Raw genomic sequence first — 13,868 nt, 5'->3', positions numbered from 1 at the left:
AGAAACCGAGATGAAGAAAATTGTCAGCAATTTGGAAGACATCACTACGTACCTTGTAGACCACCCGACTGAGCACGCCACTGCGGAGGATCTCATTAACCGCTTCACTGATATACAAGACGAACACGACGACATCATGGATGAACTTAGACAGATGCTACAAGAAAACACAGCAGAGACAACTCCACAACAGCACAACACTAATGCCACCACAGTTCAAGCACCCCACACAGGTGATTCAGTGCAACAACAGACAATACTAGACCCGGATCATCAGTTCAGCAAACAGTAGAGGACCAAAACTTTTCAGATAGCCGAGATACTCCGCAGCAAGCCCCCCAGGACAGGTTTCGAAATAGACAGACCACCACTTCAACGAACAGAACACGACACCACCAACGCAAACCTCAGCTTCAACATAGTTACAGAAGAGCAGTTCATTCCAGCAGGAGTATCTCAGACATCAAGTAACGGACAGTCACGAGCAAACTACAGTCTTATGACTAGGCCCCCAAAACTAAAAATCGAGCCTTTCGACGGAAACCCTATGAAGTGGAGCATGTGGTTCGGACTCTTTGAAGCAACAATCCACAATCAAGCCATCTCGGACGCCGAAAAGATGGCTCATCTACAGACTTTAACGACTGGAAAAGCAAATCAAGCTAATTGTGGCTACTCCTGCAATTGCACTATGTCCAACGCTGCCCTCCACGAACTACGACGACGATATGGACGACCCGACATCATCATCAAGGACTTCGTCAACAGACTACAGAGCTTCAAGCAACCATCAACTCATCGCAGGGATTCGTACATGGAATTTTCCACATTCATCAGTAACATGGTGGAAACATTTCGGACGCTTGGGTTCAAAGACGATTTAAACTCTACAATATACGTTCAATTTGCCGTCCACAAATTGCAACACCATCAGCAGCTTCAGTGGACACAGTACATCACCGCCCAGAACATCGACCAGCCTAACCTTATCGCCTTCAACGACTGGATCAGACAGTTTGCATTAGCATGCGGTCACTTACCTATGCAACCGCAGCAAATGACCCTGGACTTGAACGATCGACAACAAATAGCCCCAAGACTTCGACACGCCAACGGATCTCGACCATCAACCAACCAGCCTTCACGGAAGACTTCTCAAAATTGTGTGCGAATACCCGACCCCCATGTCCCTTCGACGGACAAACTCACCACCCAGCATACTGCAGCATGTATCAGAATTCACCTTTGGAAGAGAAGAAGAGACTCGTTTCTGAAAAGAAACTTTGTTTCAACTGCCTTGGCCAACATCAAGTAAAAGACTGCCCATCAAAGCACACATGCAGCAAATGCAATCAACATCATCACACAACTCCACACGACGAACAACGAACACAAAGAACAGCGAAGTTTAATCCAAACCAGCGACCGAATCAAGTCAACCATCTTGCCAGCCAAAAGAAGATATCAAGAATCAACAGCTCACTGCTGCTACTTTTACCAGTAACATTACGACAACGCAACATATTACTTAATGTATACGCTTTTCTTGATACAGGAAGTACAAATAGCTACATATCGCAACCGACAGCAGCATATCTTCAACTGGAGGAAACTAACCATCAAAAACAACTGCTCATTGGAGGTTTTTTCAACTCGCAAACGATAGAGGCTAAGACAGTGGATAATACAGTTCATTCATTTGGAAATAACACTTTAGCGTTTGAACTAACTAATGTTTTAATCAAAGAGAACATCAACTTGAATGCAGCCGAGCCCGAAAAGTTGAACGACATCTGCAGCCAATACGACCACCTTAAGGATATATGTTTTCCGGACTTCAGCAACAACGACGTAGCCCTAGTGATTGGAACGGACAATATTGACATCATCAGCCCAAAGACCATCATCAAAGGAAATCAAAATGTTCCTGGAGCAGTCCTTACAGCCCTAGGATGGACAATAGCAGGACCGAACAACGACATTGGATACTTCTCAAGCCACCAAGCAACAGCCACCCCAATACAGATATCAACTGACGACGCACAAATCTCGGATCTTCTCGCCTCATTCTGGTGAATGGAAACCTATGCCACGTCACCTGATATAACGATGTCATCGGACGAAAGACACGCTATGCAAACACTTCGGAAAACCATATCATTATACGACAACCGCTATCAACTTGGACTTCTGTGGAAACCAAATGCAAATTTTCCCAACAACTATAAAGCAGCAATTGCCCAATACAACCGGATGAAAATACAACTTAACAAGAATTCAGAAAAGTTGGCTCTCTACCCGAATACAATTGACCAGGATCTCAGCAAGCACTACATACGGAAATTAGAGCCAGACGAAATAACTTCGACAGGATGGATTTTACCTGAACATGGCGTAATCAACCCAAACAAGCCAGGAAAACTTCGCCGTGTTTCCAATGCCAAATCCAAATTTAAAGGAGTTTGTCTGAATGATATGCTTTTCACTGGACCTGACTTGCTCTGCAATCTACTAGGAGTAATTACCCGATTTCGCAAAGGAAAGCATCCTATCACTGCCGATATTGAAGGGATGTATATGCAGGTTTCTGTTAACCCCGAAGACAGAAAATTTTTTCGTTTCCTCTGGGGAGCGGAAGAACCCAAATTTTTTGAGTACACCCGATTCGTCTTTGGAGCCAAATGTTCTCCTACTTGTGCAATTTACGCATTAAGAACTTGCGCAGATGACAATGCTGAAAGCCATCCCCACATCAAAAAACTTGTCTACGAGAACTACTACATGGACGACTTCTTCGAAGCCACCGACGACATCGAAACCGCAGTGAAAATCATAGAAGACCTTCGACACGTACTACAACAAGGAAGCTTCAACCTGACGAAGTGGATCACTACGGATCATAAAATTCTGCAAACAATACCAGAGGAACATAGATCCATCACTATAGACGAAATCAAGGACCCCAAAAACTTCAAGCGAATTCTCGGAATACGATGGAGAGTAGGTAACGATACACTCAGCTTCACTACTGACGATCTCGCCCAGAAGAAACCTACACAACGGAACCTACTTCGCGTAGCTTCCTCAATCTTTGACCCAATTGGAATAGCAGCACCTATTACGATTCGACTACGAATAATCCATCAAGCAATTTGGAGAAAAGGAATGAAGTGGGACGACCAAATTACACGAGAAATGATACCTGAACTGTTCGAGCTTCTCGACGAGAGAAACGATCTACAGACAGTTGAAATACCCCGACACTATTTTGGATACAGCTACGACAACATCGCTCTTCATGTTTTTTCAGATGCCTCCTACAGCGCCCTTGCAGCAGTCGCTTATTTTGTATACAGAAACAGTGCTACTCGGCAAATCTGCAGCGCCTTTGTTCTAGGAAAAGCTCGAGTGGCTCCTCTAAAACAACAAACAATAACTAAATTGGAACTACAAGCCGCAGTTTTTGGTGCTCGCCTCGCAAAGTTCATTCGCAGAGAACAAAGGATTGACATCAACTCTACGCATATGTGGACAGACAGCACAACAGCGCTTCAATGGATACAGTGATCTGATAAACGACAACAAATTTTTGTGGCTCACAGAGTTGCAGGAATTTTAGAAAGCACCCAAGCGAGTCAATGAAATCATTGCCCAGGACCCCTAAACCCAGCAGACGACGGAACCCGTGGAATACCCCTATCAGAATTCAGTAACAAGTCAAGATGGTTCACCGGACCAAAATTTTTTAGCAACTGGCCAAAGCTACAGTTAACCGACGCCAATAAGGATGCCTTGCAACTCAACGATCAAACTGGACAATTGGATGAAATAGCAACAACCCCAATGCTAACTTTTCAAGCTTCCACCTAAAAGACAGAACAAAGCTTCATCGATTACAGCAGATTCTCCAAATGGACAAGAATTCTCAGAACAACTGCATCCGTGATGCGTGCCGCCAGGATTTTTAAAGATAAAGGACTACAGTCCCGCAACCAAAGCCCGACCACCGAACTGACAAGCAACAACATGATTGCCGCAAAGAATTTTATCTTCAAGCAGACGCAACGAGACAGCTTCAAACCAGAGGTCAACGCATTGACACAAAATAAACGAATCAACACAACTAGCAGACTTCGACACCTATCACCAGTTCTAGACGAAGACGGACTCTTGCGAGCACGTGGACGCCTCGAGAAATCTCAATTGGACAATTGCATAAAACACCCGATTATCCTTGATGGAAACCACCCAGCAGTTCACCTCTTTATAGGACAAACCCACAAAGACAACCAGCATTCGCCACGCCAGCACTTGAAAAATATTCTTCAAAACGAGCATTGGATTATCTGTGTTCGCGCACACATTGACAAGATCATAAGAAACTGTCACGACTGCCGACGACAACAGGCAACTTGATTACAGCCGGAACTTGTGCCCCTACCCGCCTTCAGATTTCCAGAAGATAAACCCTTCCCGTTTCAACAAACAGGATTAGATCTCTTTGGACCGTTTGCTTCGAAAACAGCAGGAAACTACAACAAACGCTACGGCGTTATAATGACTTGCCTAACAACACGAGCCGTACATTTTAGGATGTGCCAGGACCAATCAGCCGACGCCTTCATCAATACCTTACGACGATTCTTCGCTCGCATAGGACAACCAGCCAAAATTGTTTCTGATACTGGTACAAATTTCACTGCAGCCGAAAAAGAACTCAACAGACACTTCGAAGCCGATGTTACACGACAATTCTACGCCAACCATCAGATTGAATAGACCTTCAACCCTGCCTATGCTCCTCGTTTCGGAGGAAGCCAGATTCTAACAGACGACATATTCAACACCGTTCTTTGCGAAGTTGAACACTTCATGAACGCAAGACCCATCACTACAGTTTCAGCATCGCCCGATGATGTTAAAGACCTCACCCCAAATAATTTTCTTTTCGGGAGAGAGCATGCCAGCATGCCACTTCTACAAACCCAACAGCCCTCAACACTCAGTCGACAATGGAAATTCGCCCAACAACACGCAACCCATATTTGGAAACGCTTGATGAAGGAGTTTATCCCAACACTACTGCCAAGACAACGATGGACAACAAAGAAGACGCCGACTATCAAATTAGGAGAAATTGTCTGGATTCTTCAGGATATGACGCCACGAGGACTCTGGCCAATTGGACGGATCACAGGAAACAAACCAACCGATGATGATCAGATCCGCGTTTACTTCGTCAAAATAAGAGACAAAATTGCGTCAATACCAGCCATTAGACTAGCACCTGTTAGTCCGGATCATTGCAATCAACCAGCAAACGAAGATTCACGACAATGAGAGCCTCACCCCAAAGCAGCCTTGCGCCGACAACCATAGCCGATAACTTCAACTGACGCTTAAACTGACCGTTAAGCCAGCGTTTTAAGTTTTATAAGTAGGAACTACCCCACCCCTTTTTTCTTAGTTTATTTTGCAACTGCAAAATGAAGCCGAGTGTTATATGCCAATCTGACAATTGACAACCATCTTAGATGACTTCAACTTTTCACATGCAATCAGGAAAACTCCGGGAAAGAAATTGAAAACCAAAACTCAAAAAAAATACAAAACTGAATTACCAAACACGTGCAACCAACTAATTTATAATCAAATCAAAGTTCAAAGCAAGAAAAACTCAAGTACATCGTGTAAACCAGAAACGATTACATTTTCGTTTTCTATAAAGGTTCCCCACCCGATCGCTCGTCATCATAAAATACTTGGTTGCATTTATTGCCCTTTGCAAATACCTTTGATAAAATTTCTACGCAATACAGCTCTAACAATGAAAAATTATCTCATATTTTAGAAAAGAAAAAATTTGAATGATTGAAAACAAAAAAAACATCAACAAAAAAATCAGCTCAATTCACAAAATTCAAAAATGTATGCGGTTTGATTTGAATCGCTGAACATAAGGAAAAGATTCGGAGTGCAGTATGAGCGATGTATGAGCAAAAAAGGGGGGCTGGAGACAAAATGTTTCAGATTCTCTAGAGTTTCATTACCAATGAGGAAAACTGTGAGTTCAGAGCATTCAATAAAGGTATACAGAAAAGGAGTAAAACCAATAGTTTAATTTGCTGTTGTGTTAAGAAGAACAGCAAGCATGATTTTTTACAAGTTGAAAACGTATAAATTGAGAATTTTTGTAGAAATAAACCGCAAAAAACCTCAAATTGTCTCTATAAACAAAATTAATCCATTTAAAATTACGTCTAATTTAAACTGGAGACTAGAGAAAATTCAACTACATAGTGAGTTAGGACCGAGGTGTAACTCATAGAGTAATTTCGGATAGGGTACACCGTCTGCTCGTCACGCTATCTTATTTTCGGCCGGATAGATTCGTGCAACTTCTTAGTCTAATACCGATCCTAATCTTACTCTTATACTATCTAGTCTCAGGTTGTTTAACTAGTCTCTGCTAGGCTCAATAGATCTAGGGTATACTGGTTTATTGCGGCTGCTGAAGTGCTCGGGAGAGTCCAACTAATTTCTAAGTTAAATTCAAATCTCTCTGGTGCTGAAATTACAAGTAACTTCAGCACTTACAAATAAGTGGGTTGTTAGTTAGATGGATCATGATTGGTTAATATTAAATACTTTACATTGGTAAAACATTTAATTTATCCAATCATAAAATATAGTTTAGATCAGGTTCCACCCATCCGGGTTTTACAGAGTTTTTTAGAACAGTTCTTCTGTAATTCAAGGATGGATGATGGACGTTGGTATTTGGCGAACATCATTTTTCTTTTGTTTCCTTTTTGTTAAGGAAGTTCCAGGGATCTGGGATTGAGGACACAAGACGTTGTGTTCTTCTTGTGACAACGACTGAGTCTCTGCAACAGCATCAATTCTGGTTTCAGAATGGTTGGCTATGTCAGGTTTTTCTGTTCTTCGGAAAGAACTTCTTTTGTGTTTGATCTAGCTCGGGAATGGCGTGGAGATTGTGCGTGGAGGGGATGCCTGGTTACTCGGATCTGTACGTATACTTGAACATCGAGGTGGTCATTGGTCTAGTTCAATGAAGTCCTTTTCTGCGAAGTCAAGTCGTACTCTAAATCCTTTGAGTTGTGATTGTGAGCGGCATATCGATTGTAGTTGGTCATTCTCTCTCGAGTGTAGTGAGGTCGTCTTGTCTTTTGATGTTCGTCCTTGGTGTTGTATTCTGATCTATATATTGCATCATGTAATTTTACATTTTATAAATCTTTTATTAATTTAGTATTTTTTAATAATGATTTTTGTTAGTTGTTTTCACAAAAGCTTTTTGTTTTAGTTCGGTTATTTTGAAGAGTTACTCACCCTTGAGTAGCTCTTATTAAAAATAAAGGTGTGGTCACAAAGCGTGGATGTAGCACGGTGGGTTAGGCCGGCTATAGAGCATGCTCAGGACGTCCTTTCCTGGTGGGTTAGGCCAGGTGTGGGAGTATGATTTCATGCGGTTTTTATGAGGGGTCCTGTTATGTGACAACATTTTATGTTGGGTTTGTTGTGGTTTTACTTATGTTTTGTTGGTTATGTACTTTTACTAAAAAGCGAATTGTTTGTGGTATGGGTTTGTCTTTTGACTTTTTTGTGTTTTATTATTTCTTTCTAAGACTTTGTAATAGTCTTCAAAAGAATAAATTATCCAGTTTTAAACTGGGTTAATCCGGTTTGGGTACCGTTGGTTTCCTTTTCTTAGTCATGCTGTTATTTTATGATTTGTGGTATTTAGTAAGCTGCGTTGGTTAGTTTTGTTTAGTATATGATTCCTTTCCAACCGGGTTAAAGGAAAGTTTGAAACTTGTTATTATATGTTAGAGTTGTTGAGTGTGAAAACTTGAAACTGAAATTCATTATTTTAAACAATTCTTCGTGGGCGAGCTGTGCGAGTGTGGATAGAATTTCTGTGCGAATGAATGAAAATATCAAAAGGTTAGTACTGCAATTGCATTTTATTAATTTACTGCATAGAATTTGGAAATTTACTGCTAGTAATGGGGGAATTTTAAGATACAAATTTTCATCATATGTAGAATTACTGCTTTGGGGGAAAATTTTATAAATTAATTTACTGCATTGGTATTATATTTATTTAATTGTTGGTGCAAAAGTTAAAAGGGTCTTAAACAGTTTTGAAGAAGTTTGCTATTTTTTATTTTTCTTTTGTGAATTTTTCAGATGATCGAAGATGAAGGCTAAAAATCTAAAGAAAACATGAATAAAGAATGGTGAGTTTTTTAATATTTTAATTAGTTAGTAATATTCATTTAATTCATACTTACCTGTTAGTCGTCGGGGAAAAAACCGTGGGGGAAGATGTCGTGAATTAGTTCTGAAGTTGTTAGTAGTTTAGCTAAGATGCGGATGATATTTTTAGTTTGAAGCAGTGGCCAAAGCAATTGAAGTGCCTTAATAGTGGTTAGTTCTTCAGTGCCTACTGCAAACTCATAAGGTGTGTTTTGGATTAAGTTATATAATTTGTGGTTAAATTTAGTGTTGTGGATGAATTCTAAAATTGGGATCTCTATAGGCTGTACAAACTCGTGCGGGATAAGGAAGGGTCGGGATTCTTCGGCGTTGAAGGTCTTGGTGATGGGGCAGAAAATGTACATTTGGGTTATGGGGTCATAATTACGAAGAATACCATGGAGGTTAGTGTCTTTAATACAATATGTGAAATTTAGGAAATACGGTGAAGTGTATTTTGAATTGATGAATTGGAAACGATGGTGTGGTTGTCTAGAGGGTGTGTGGAGGTCAAAGTGATTTTGGATGAAACGATAATAACTATATGTATGTGTTTGTTTAGTTCGCAACATAATATCGTGTGAGCAGTGTAAATCTCTTTCGTGTGGTGCAAGGAAATGAAAGGTTAGTGAAAAGATTTGGAAGCGTTCTTTAAAACTTTCGTATGCTTGTGTGTTTGTTAGTGCTTCTGAAATAATGTGATCAAACTTTCGGTCGAAAATATTTAGTGTAAATACATATGGTGTCTTGATGAAAAATTTCTCGGTGATTTGTGGATTAGCGAAGCGATCGTCGTCTAAGAATTGATCTTGGTTAGCTCTGATGATGTTGTGATCGTAGTATTCTAGTGTATATTCATTAGCTCTAGGTGCAGTGTGTATTTTTAGTGATTTTTTATATCCTACGTAAGTAAATTGTCTAGCGGTGAGTGGTGTAGTTAGTCGATATAGCATGTCTTTGTTTCGGTCTATATCGATGGAAGTGTTGGTTAAAGGTAAGCAAAGAGGGTTAGTGAAATGATAGTATGAGGTCCAAGAGAGAGTGGGCATTAAAACGTATTCGTCTACAAAGTTGCGTGTTTCGTTAGCGTCATGTGTGGTGTTTAAGGTGTATTGTGGAAATGAGGGTAAAGTGATAGCTAAAAATTCTTTGGTGTTAGTATGCTGGGGGTGGTTGATGTATTCACGGGCTGTTCCTGGTTTTGCTGGGAAAGGATGGTTGGGGAACTTTCTTTTAAAAGTGCGGTAAGCTCTATTAGTGTTGAGTGAGGATTCAGTTGATGTGGATGATGGTGCTAATGATTCAGTATAATTTGAAGAGGGTGTAGGGGGATTGGATGAATTGGTAGTGGAGGAGATTTGGTTTATGGTCGGGGTGTTAAGGTGGTAGGGTTGTTGTTGGAGGGTAATAAAATTGTCTAGCTCTGGGGAGATTCGGGGGGTGTCTGGAGATGATTGGTCAGAATGGTATGAGGAATAGGTTGGGGTAACTTGGGAAGCATAAGAGGGTGTGGGAGTGATCGGGTCAGGGTTATTTGACAATATGGGTTGAAAAGGAGGTTGAGAAAAATGAGAAGGGTTATGAAAATTATTGGATGGAGATGGTTCTGAGTCGGCAAATTCATCGGGGGTTTCAATATTCGGGTTATTTAGCTGTGAGATGGAGTATAAAACTGAAATTTGTGAGTTAGTGTCGGAATTCATGCCTGATGTTACATTGCTAGATGGAAAATCGGGTGGCGGAAAAGCAAAAAGTGGTATTATTGGGATTGAAGAAGGAAGGTTGGTTGGATGGGAATTTGATCGATGGAGTGATCCAAGTTGGCGGCTCATCGTGGGCTAAAAAAATTATTATTTTGAGATTGAAAAGCGGTGGTATGGGGTTGTTCAATAATTTGTTCATAAGTATTATCATCTTGTGATTGATGTGTTATTATATGTTGGACGGGACTTTGCGATGTATTGAGTCTAAAATTGGGATTATGTGTGATGGCTAAATTTCGAAAATTTCGTGGGACTAGGGATAGTGGATGGTTATTTGGTAGGGGTGGTAATTGTGGTGCCGTTGGCTGTGTGTCGACATTGTTATGTTCTTCGTCGTATGTATTTTGTCGTGTTGTTATTTTTGTGTTATATTCTTTTATTTGTGCGTCTAAAAGAATTTTGTTTATAGATGTGGAAAAAATTCCAAAAAATCCTGCAAAGAGTATGCGTGCTACGCTTGCTTGTCTGTTTACTTGTGTGTGTATAGCACATGTATTGTAGATTCCTTTTAAGAGTGAGAAAAGAAATCCAATAAAGTTGAACATTGCGTATAAAATAGTCAATTTTTCTAAGATGTAGTAGGGCCATCCTAGAAAATCGAGGATCTCATTTTTGAGTGTAACAAAGCTAAAAATGTTGATTGGTGATATATTTTGGGGACGGTATTTTTCGCCGTTTAGATATATATAATCTTTAATGTCTTTAAAATATCCGCTATAGTCTTGCGTGTAGATATCGGCAAATCCTGCGGTTTCTGCAAGTTTGCGTAAATTTTGGTCTATTGATTGTCTTTGTATAGTGTCCATTTGTGTTAATAATTCTTGGAATTGTTGTGTTCTAATGTGATGTTGAATATCTGATTTTGAATAGATTCCTATTGATTGTAAGTCTATATTTGGGTTTCGAGCAATAGCGCGAATGCTTTCTGGTGAAAATTTTTTGAGTGATTGCATTAATGTGGGATATGGAGTGAGAAGATAATATTTGTTTTCATCAGGGTTTAGTTGTACTACATTGTGGCTATTTTCTGATCCACATGGGACTGCGGTATCCCAGAAATAGGTTCTTCGTGAAAGTGTATCCACGAAATGTACTTTATTCTTATAAAAGATAGGGATTCTTTTATAACATCGTTTATCTTCAAAAACGTATAGTGGTGATACTTTTTTAGTACAAGTATAAAACCATAAGATGTTTCCTTCGTAGTCTAAAAAATTTGATCTATTTCCTGATAATAAGTATCCTGCGTAGGGTATTTTTAATACTGCTAGTGCAAGTGATTGTAGTATTTGTGTTCGTTCTAATTCGCATAGTTGATGTAGTGTTTCTAATTCGGAGAGTGACATTTCTTGAAAAATGCGACTAATTGTATAGTCTAGTTTCATATCCAAATGAATATCATAGTGGATATTACCAAAATATGTAGTATTCATTAGTGATAATTCTTGTAAGCGTGTGCTTCTGGTGTCATAAGGTTTTAGATGTCCACCAGGTTGTCCGTTGCTTTTTTGAAAATTAACTGGTATATAGGATGTTCCTTCGTTTGGAGGATGACCTGTGGCGTATGGGTCGATTTTTACTTTACCAGTGGTCATGTCGAATCCTTTTTCATATTCAACTAATATTTCAGAGTATTGTGTTCTGTGAAGTGGATTCCTGTATTTACATGCAAGTTCTGTTTCTTGATATATTTGAAAACGTGTCAATTTATTTTCTATATTATCTATGTTTCTAAAATCGGAACTTAGTTTGCGTGATGGATGGACTTGTTCATATGGAATTGATTGTATGAAATATTTTTCGTGAAATTTTATCATACGAGCGTGTATTTTTGCTACTTGAAATGTTGTACATGTGTCTTCGGGGAACCAAACAATTGTTGCTTGTGTTCTTGTTGTAGGGTCGCAATATCCTTGATCATTTTTACAAGGTAGTCGGATTCCTTGATAGATCATTGTATTATCAGATAAATCTCGTGTGAGTTGTATTTTTTCGAGTTGTATTTTCCAATCGAAAAACATTATTTCTTGGTATCCTTTATTTTTTGTGTCTGCTTTGCAGTTTGATGGGTTATTTATACCAATGTGTGGTATCCAATGTTTGTCATGTAGGTCATAGGTTAATCGTCCGTGTGCGCCGTTATACGGGTATTTTTCGTCTAGTTTTATATGTCCTTGGTGTCTTTCAAGTTGTGATTGATGTACAGAGTCTGAAAAAACTTGAAAATTAACTAACTTTCTTTGGGAGTTTTTATTTTGTGTGATGTTTAGTCTAAGTAATTCATTTTTACAATCGTCGGGATTGAGATGTAAAAGACGTTCTATATTACTTTGGTAGAATGATTCATGGTCAAGTCGGTTTTTGTTTCCGTTCGAGACTTGTGAACAATGTACTTTCTTTTCGGAAAATGTTGCTGTGAATTTATAACCTGTAACTGTTGTTGCTCGGGCTTTTGAATAGAGTGTTGCTATTATATCTGTGGTTTCTATAGCTTGTGGTTCTGTTTCACATTGTGATACCTGATTGATTGCATATTTATGTAGTGTTTTTTGTTCATTTTCTTCGCAATCGTAATGTGTTACTAATAAATCTTGTGGTCCTGTACGAGGGGAAGGGTTTATGTTTTGATTTGAGGTTATTAGAAAAAGGGTTTGGAGAAAAATTAATAATTTTAGAATATACATGTGTATGATAATCCTGAGTATGGGTTATAAAATGTAATGTAACCAATTGTGTTTTTGGTGTATCTGTCGTATTTGTATATTACTTCAGTAGTTATAAACGGTGGTGGTAGTGATTGAGCTGTTATGTTAGGTGGATTTAATGGGTAGGGATGTTGGGTAATGTTATTTAACTTAACTGTGATTTCAAACTTTAATTGTAAACTGTTTTGTTGGAGTATTTGAATATTGTGATCACGGATATCGTTGTGAATATCTTGGCGATATTGTAATCTATTAAGTGCCCAGTTATGAAGGCGGTTACTTTCTTGATGTTGTCCAAATAGTGGTGGAGGTGCTGTGAATGTGTTCCAATCTAATCTTAAAGGAATATTTATTGATGATTGTTCTCGATATCTGGCGTCGAGATTATTTGGAAAATTTAAGTTAAAGGGTAGTGGTGAAAATTGACTTATTGATGGTGTTGATGGTAGTGATAATGTTTCTGGTAGTGATGAGGATGTTGTTGTATCCGTAGAAATATCTATGGGGTCATTGACTAAATTTGGTTCACCTTGTGTGAATGAATTTGTAGTCCAATATGGCAGTCGTGATGTTAGGTTTGGGGGGTTAAAGGGATTTTCACGTATCTGTTCAGATGTTGGTGTTGAACCTAAGTAGTCTGAAGGTAGACTTGAAGTGCTTCGTTGTGAAAAAAGTGTAGGAGTTTCTGGTGTGATACCAGTGGTGTTTTCTGGAGTGGTTTGTGTTGGGGATTGAGGTATATCAAAATGAACTCGGGGAGTTTGAAAATTTCTATTTCGTCGAGGATGTATAATTTGTCTATTTATTTCTGCTGTGTTTTGGTTTTGACTAAGGTTTCGTATTCTACTTAGTTCTTGTGGTAGTGTTGGGTAAAGATTATATGTTGGTTCACTTAGGGATGCTTGTCGTTGAACTGGTTCTAGTGGTTCAGATAAACGAGCGTGCCGTTCTTCAAAAGTGTATGGATTGTCTTGAAAAGAAATTCGTGTAGATGTTTGAGGATTTTGAGTAGTTGAAGGTGGTGTTGGATTATCTTGGGATGATGTCGGTGAAGACTGATTCTGTGACTGTTGGGTAGCAATTTTTGATGGATTTTTGAATTGTTACTTTAGTGAGA

The 13,868-nt window shown here is 39.2% G+C and overlaps 1 protein-coding gene across 1 annotated transcript; it reads left to right on the top strand.

The window, feature by feature from the left end:
- Nucleotides 1-2,109: 2,109 nt before the first annotated feature.
- LOC134848633 (uncharacterized) lies at nt 2,110-3,567 on the top strand. The gene has a single exon (XM_063866152.1). It carries the CDS (start codon nt 2,110-2,112, stop codon nt 3,565-3,567), a length of 1,458 nt encoding a protein of 485 aa, XP_063722222.1.
- The last annotated feature ends 10,301 nt before the right edge of the window (nt 3,568-13,868 follow it).

This window comes from Symsagittifera roscoffensis, chromosome 6 (assembly GCF_963678635.1).
Source record: "Symsagittifera roscoffensis chromosome 6, txSymRosc1.1, whole genome shotgun sequence".
NCBI lineage: Eukaryota > Metazoa > Xenacoelomorpha > Acoela > Convolutidae > Symsagittifera > Symsagittifera roscoffensis.
This window is presented reverse-complemented; position numbering and strand designations above follow the sequence as displayed.

Coding starts and splice junctions, on each gene's coding strand:
- LOC134848633 (XM_063866152.1), top strand. CDS start 2,110: ATGTCATCGGACGAAAGACACGCTATGCAAACACTTCGGAAAACCATA.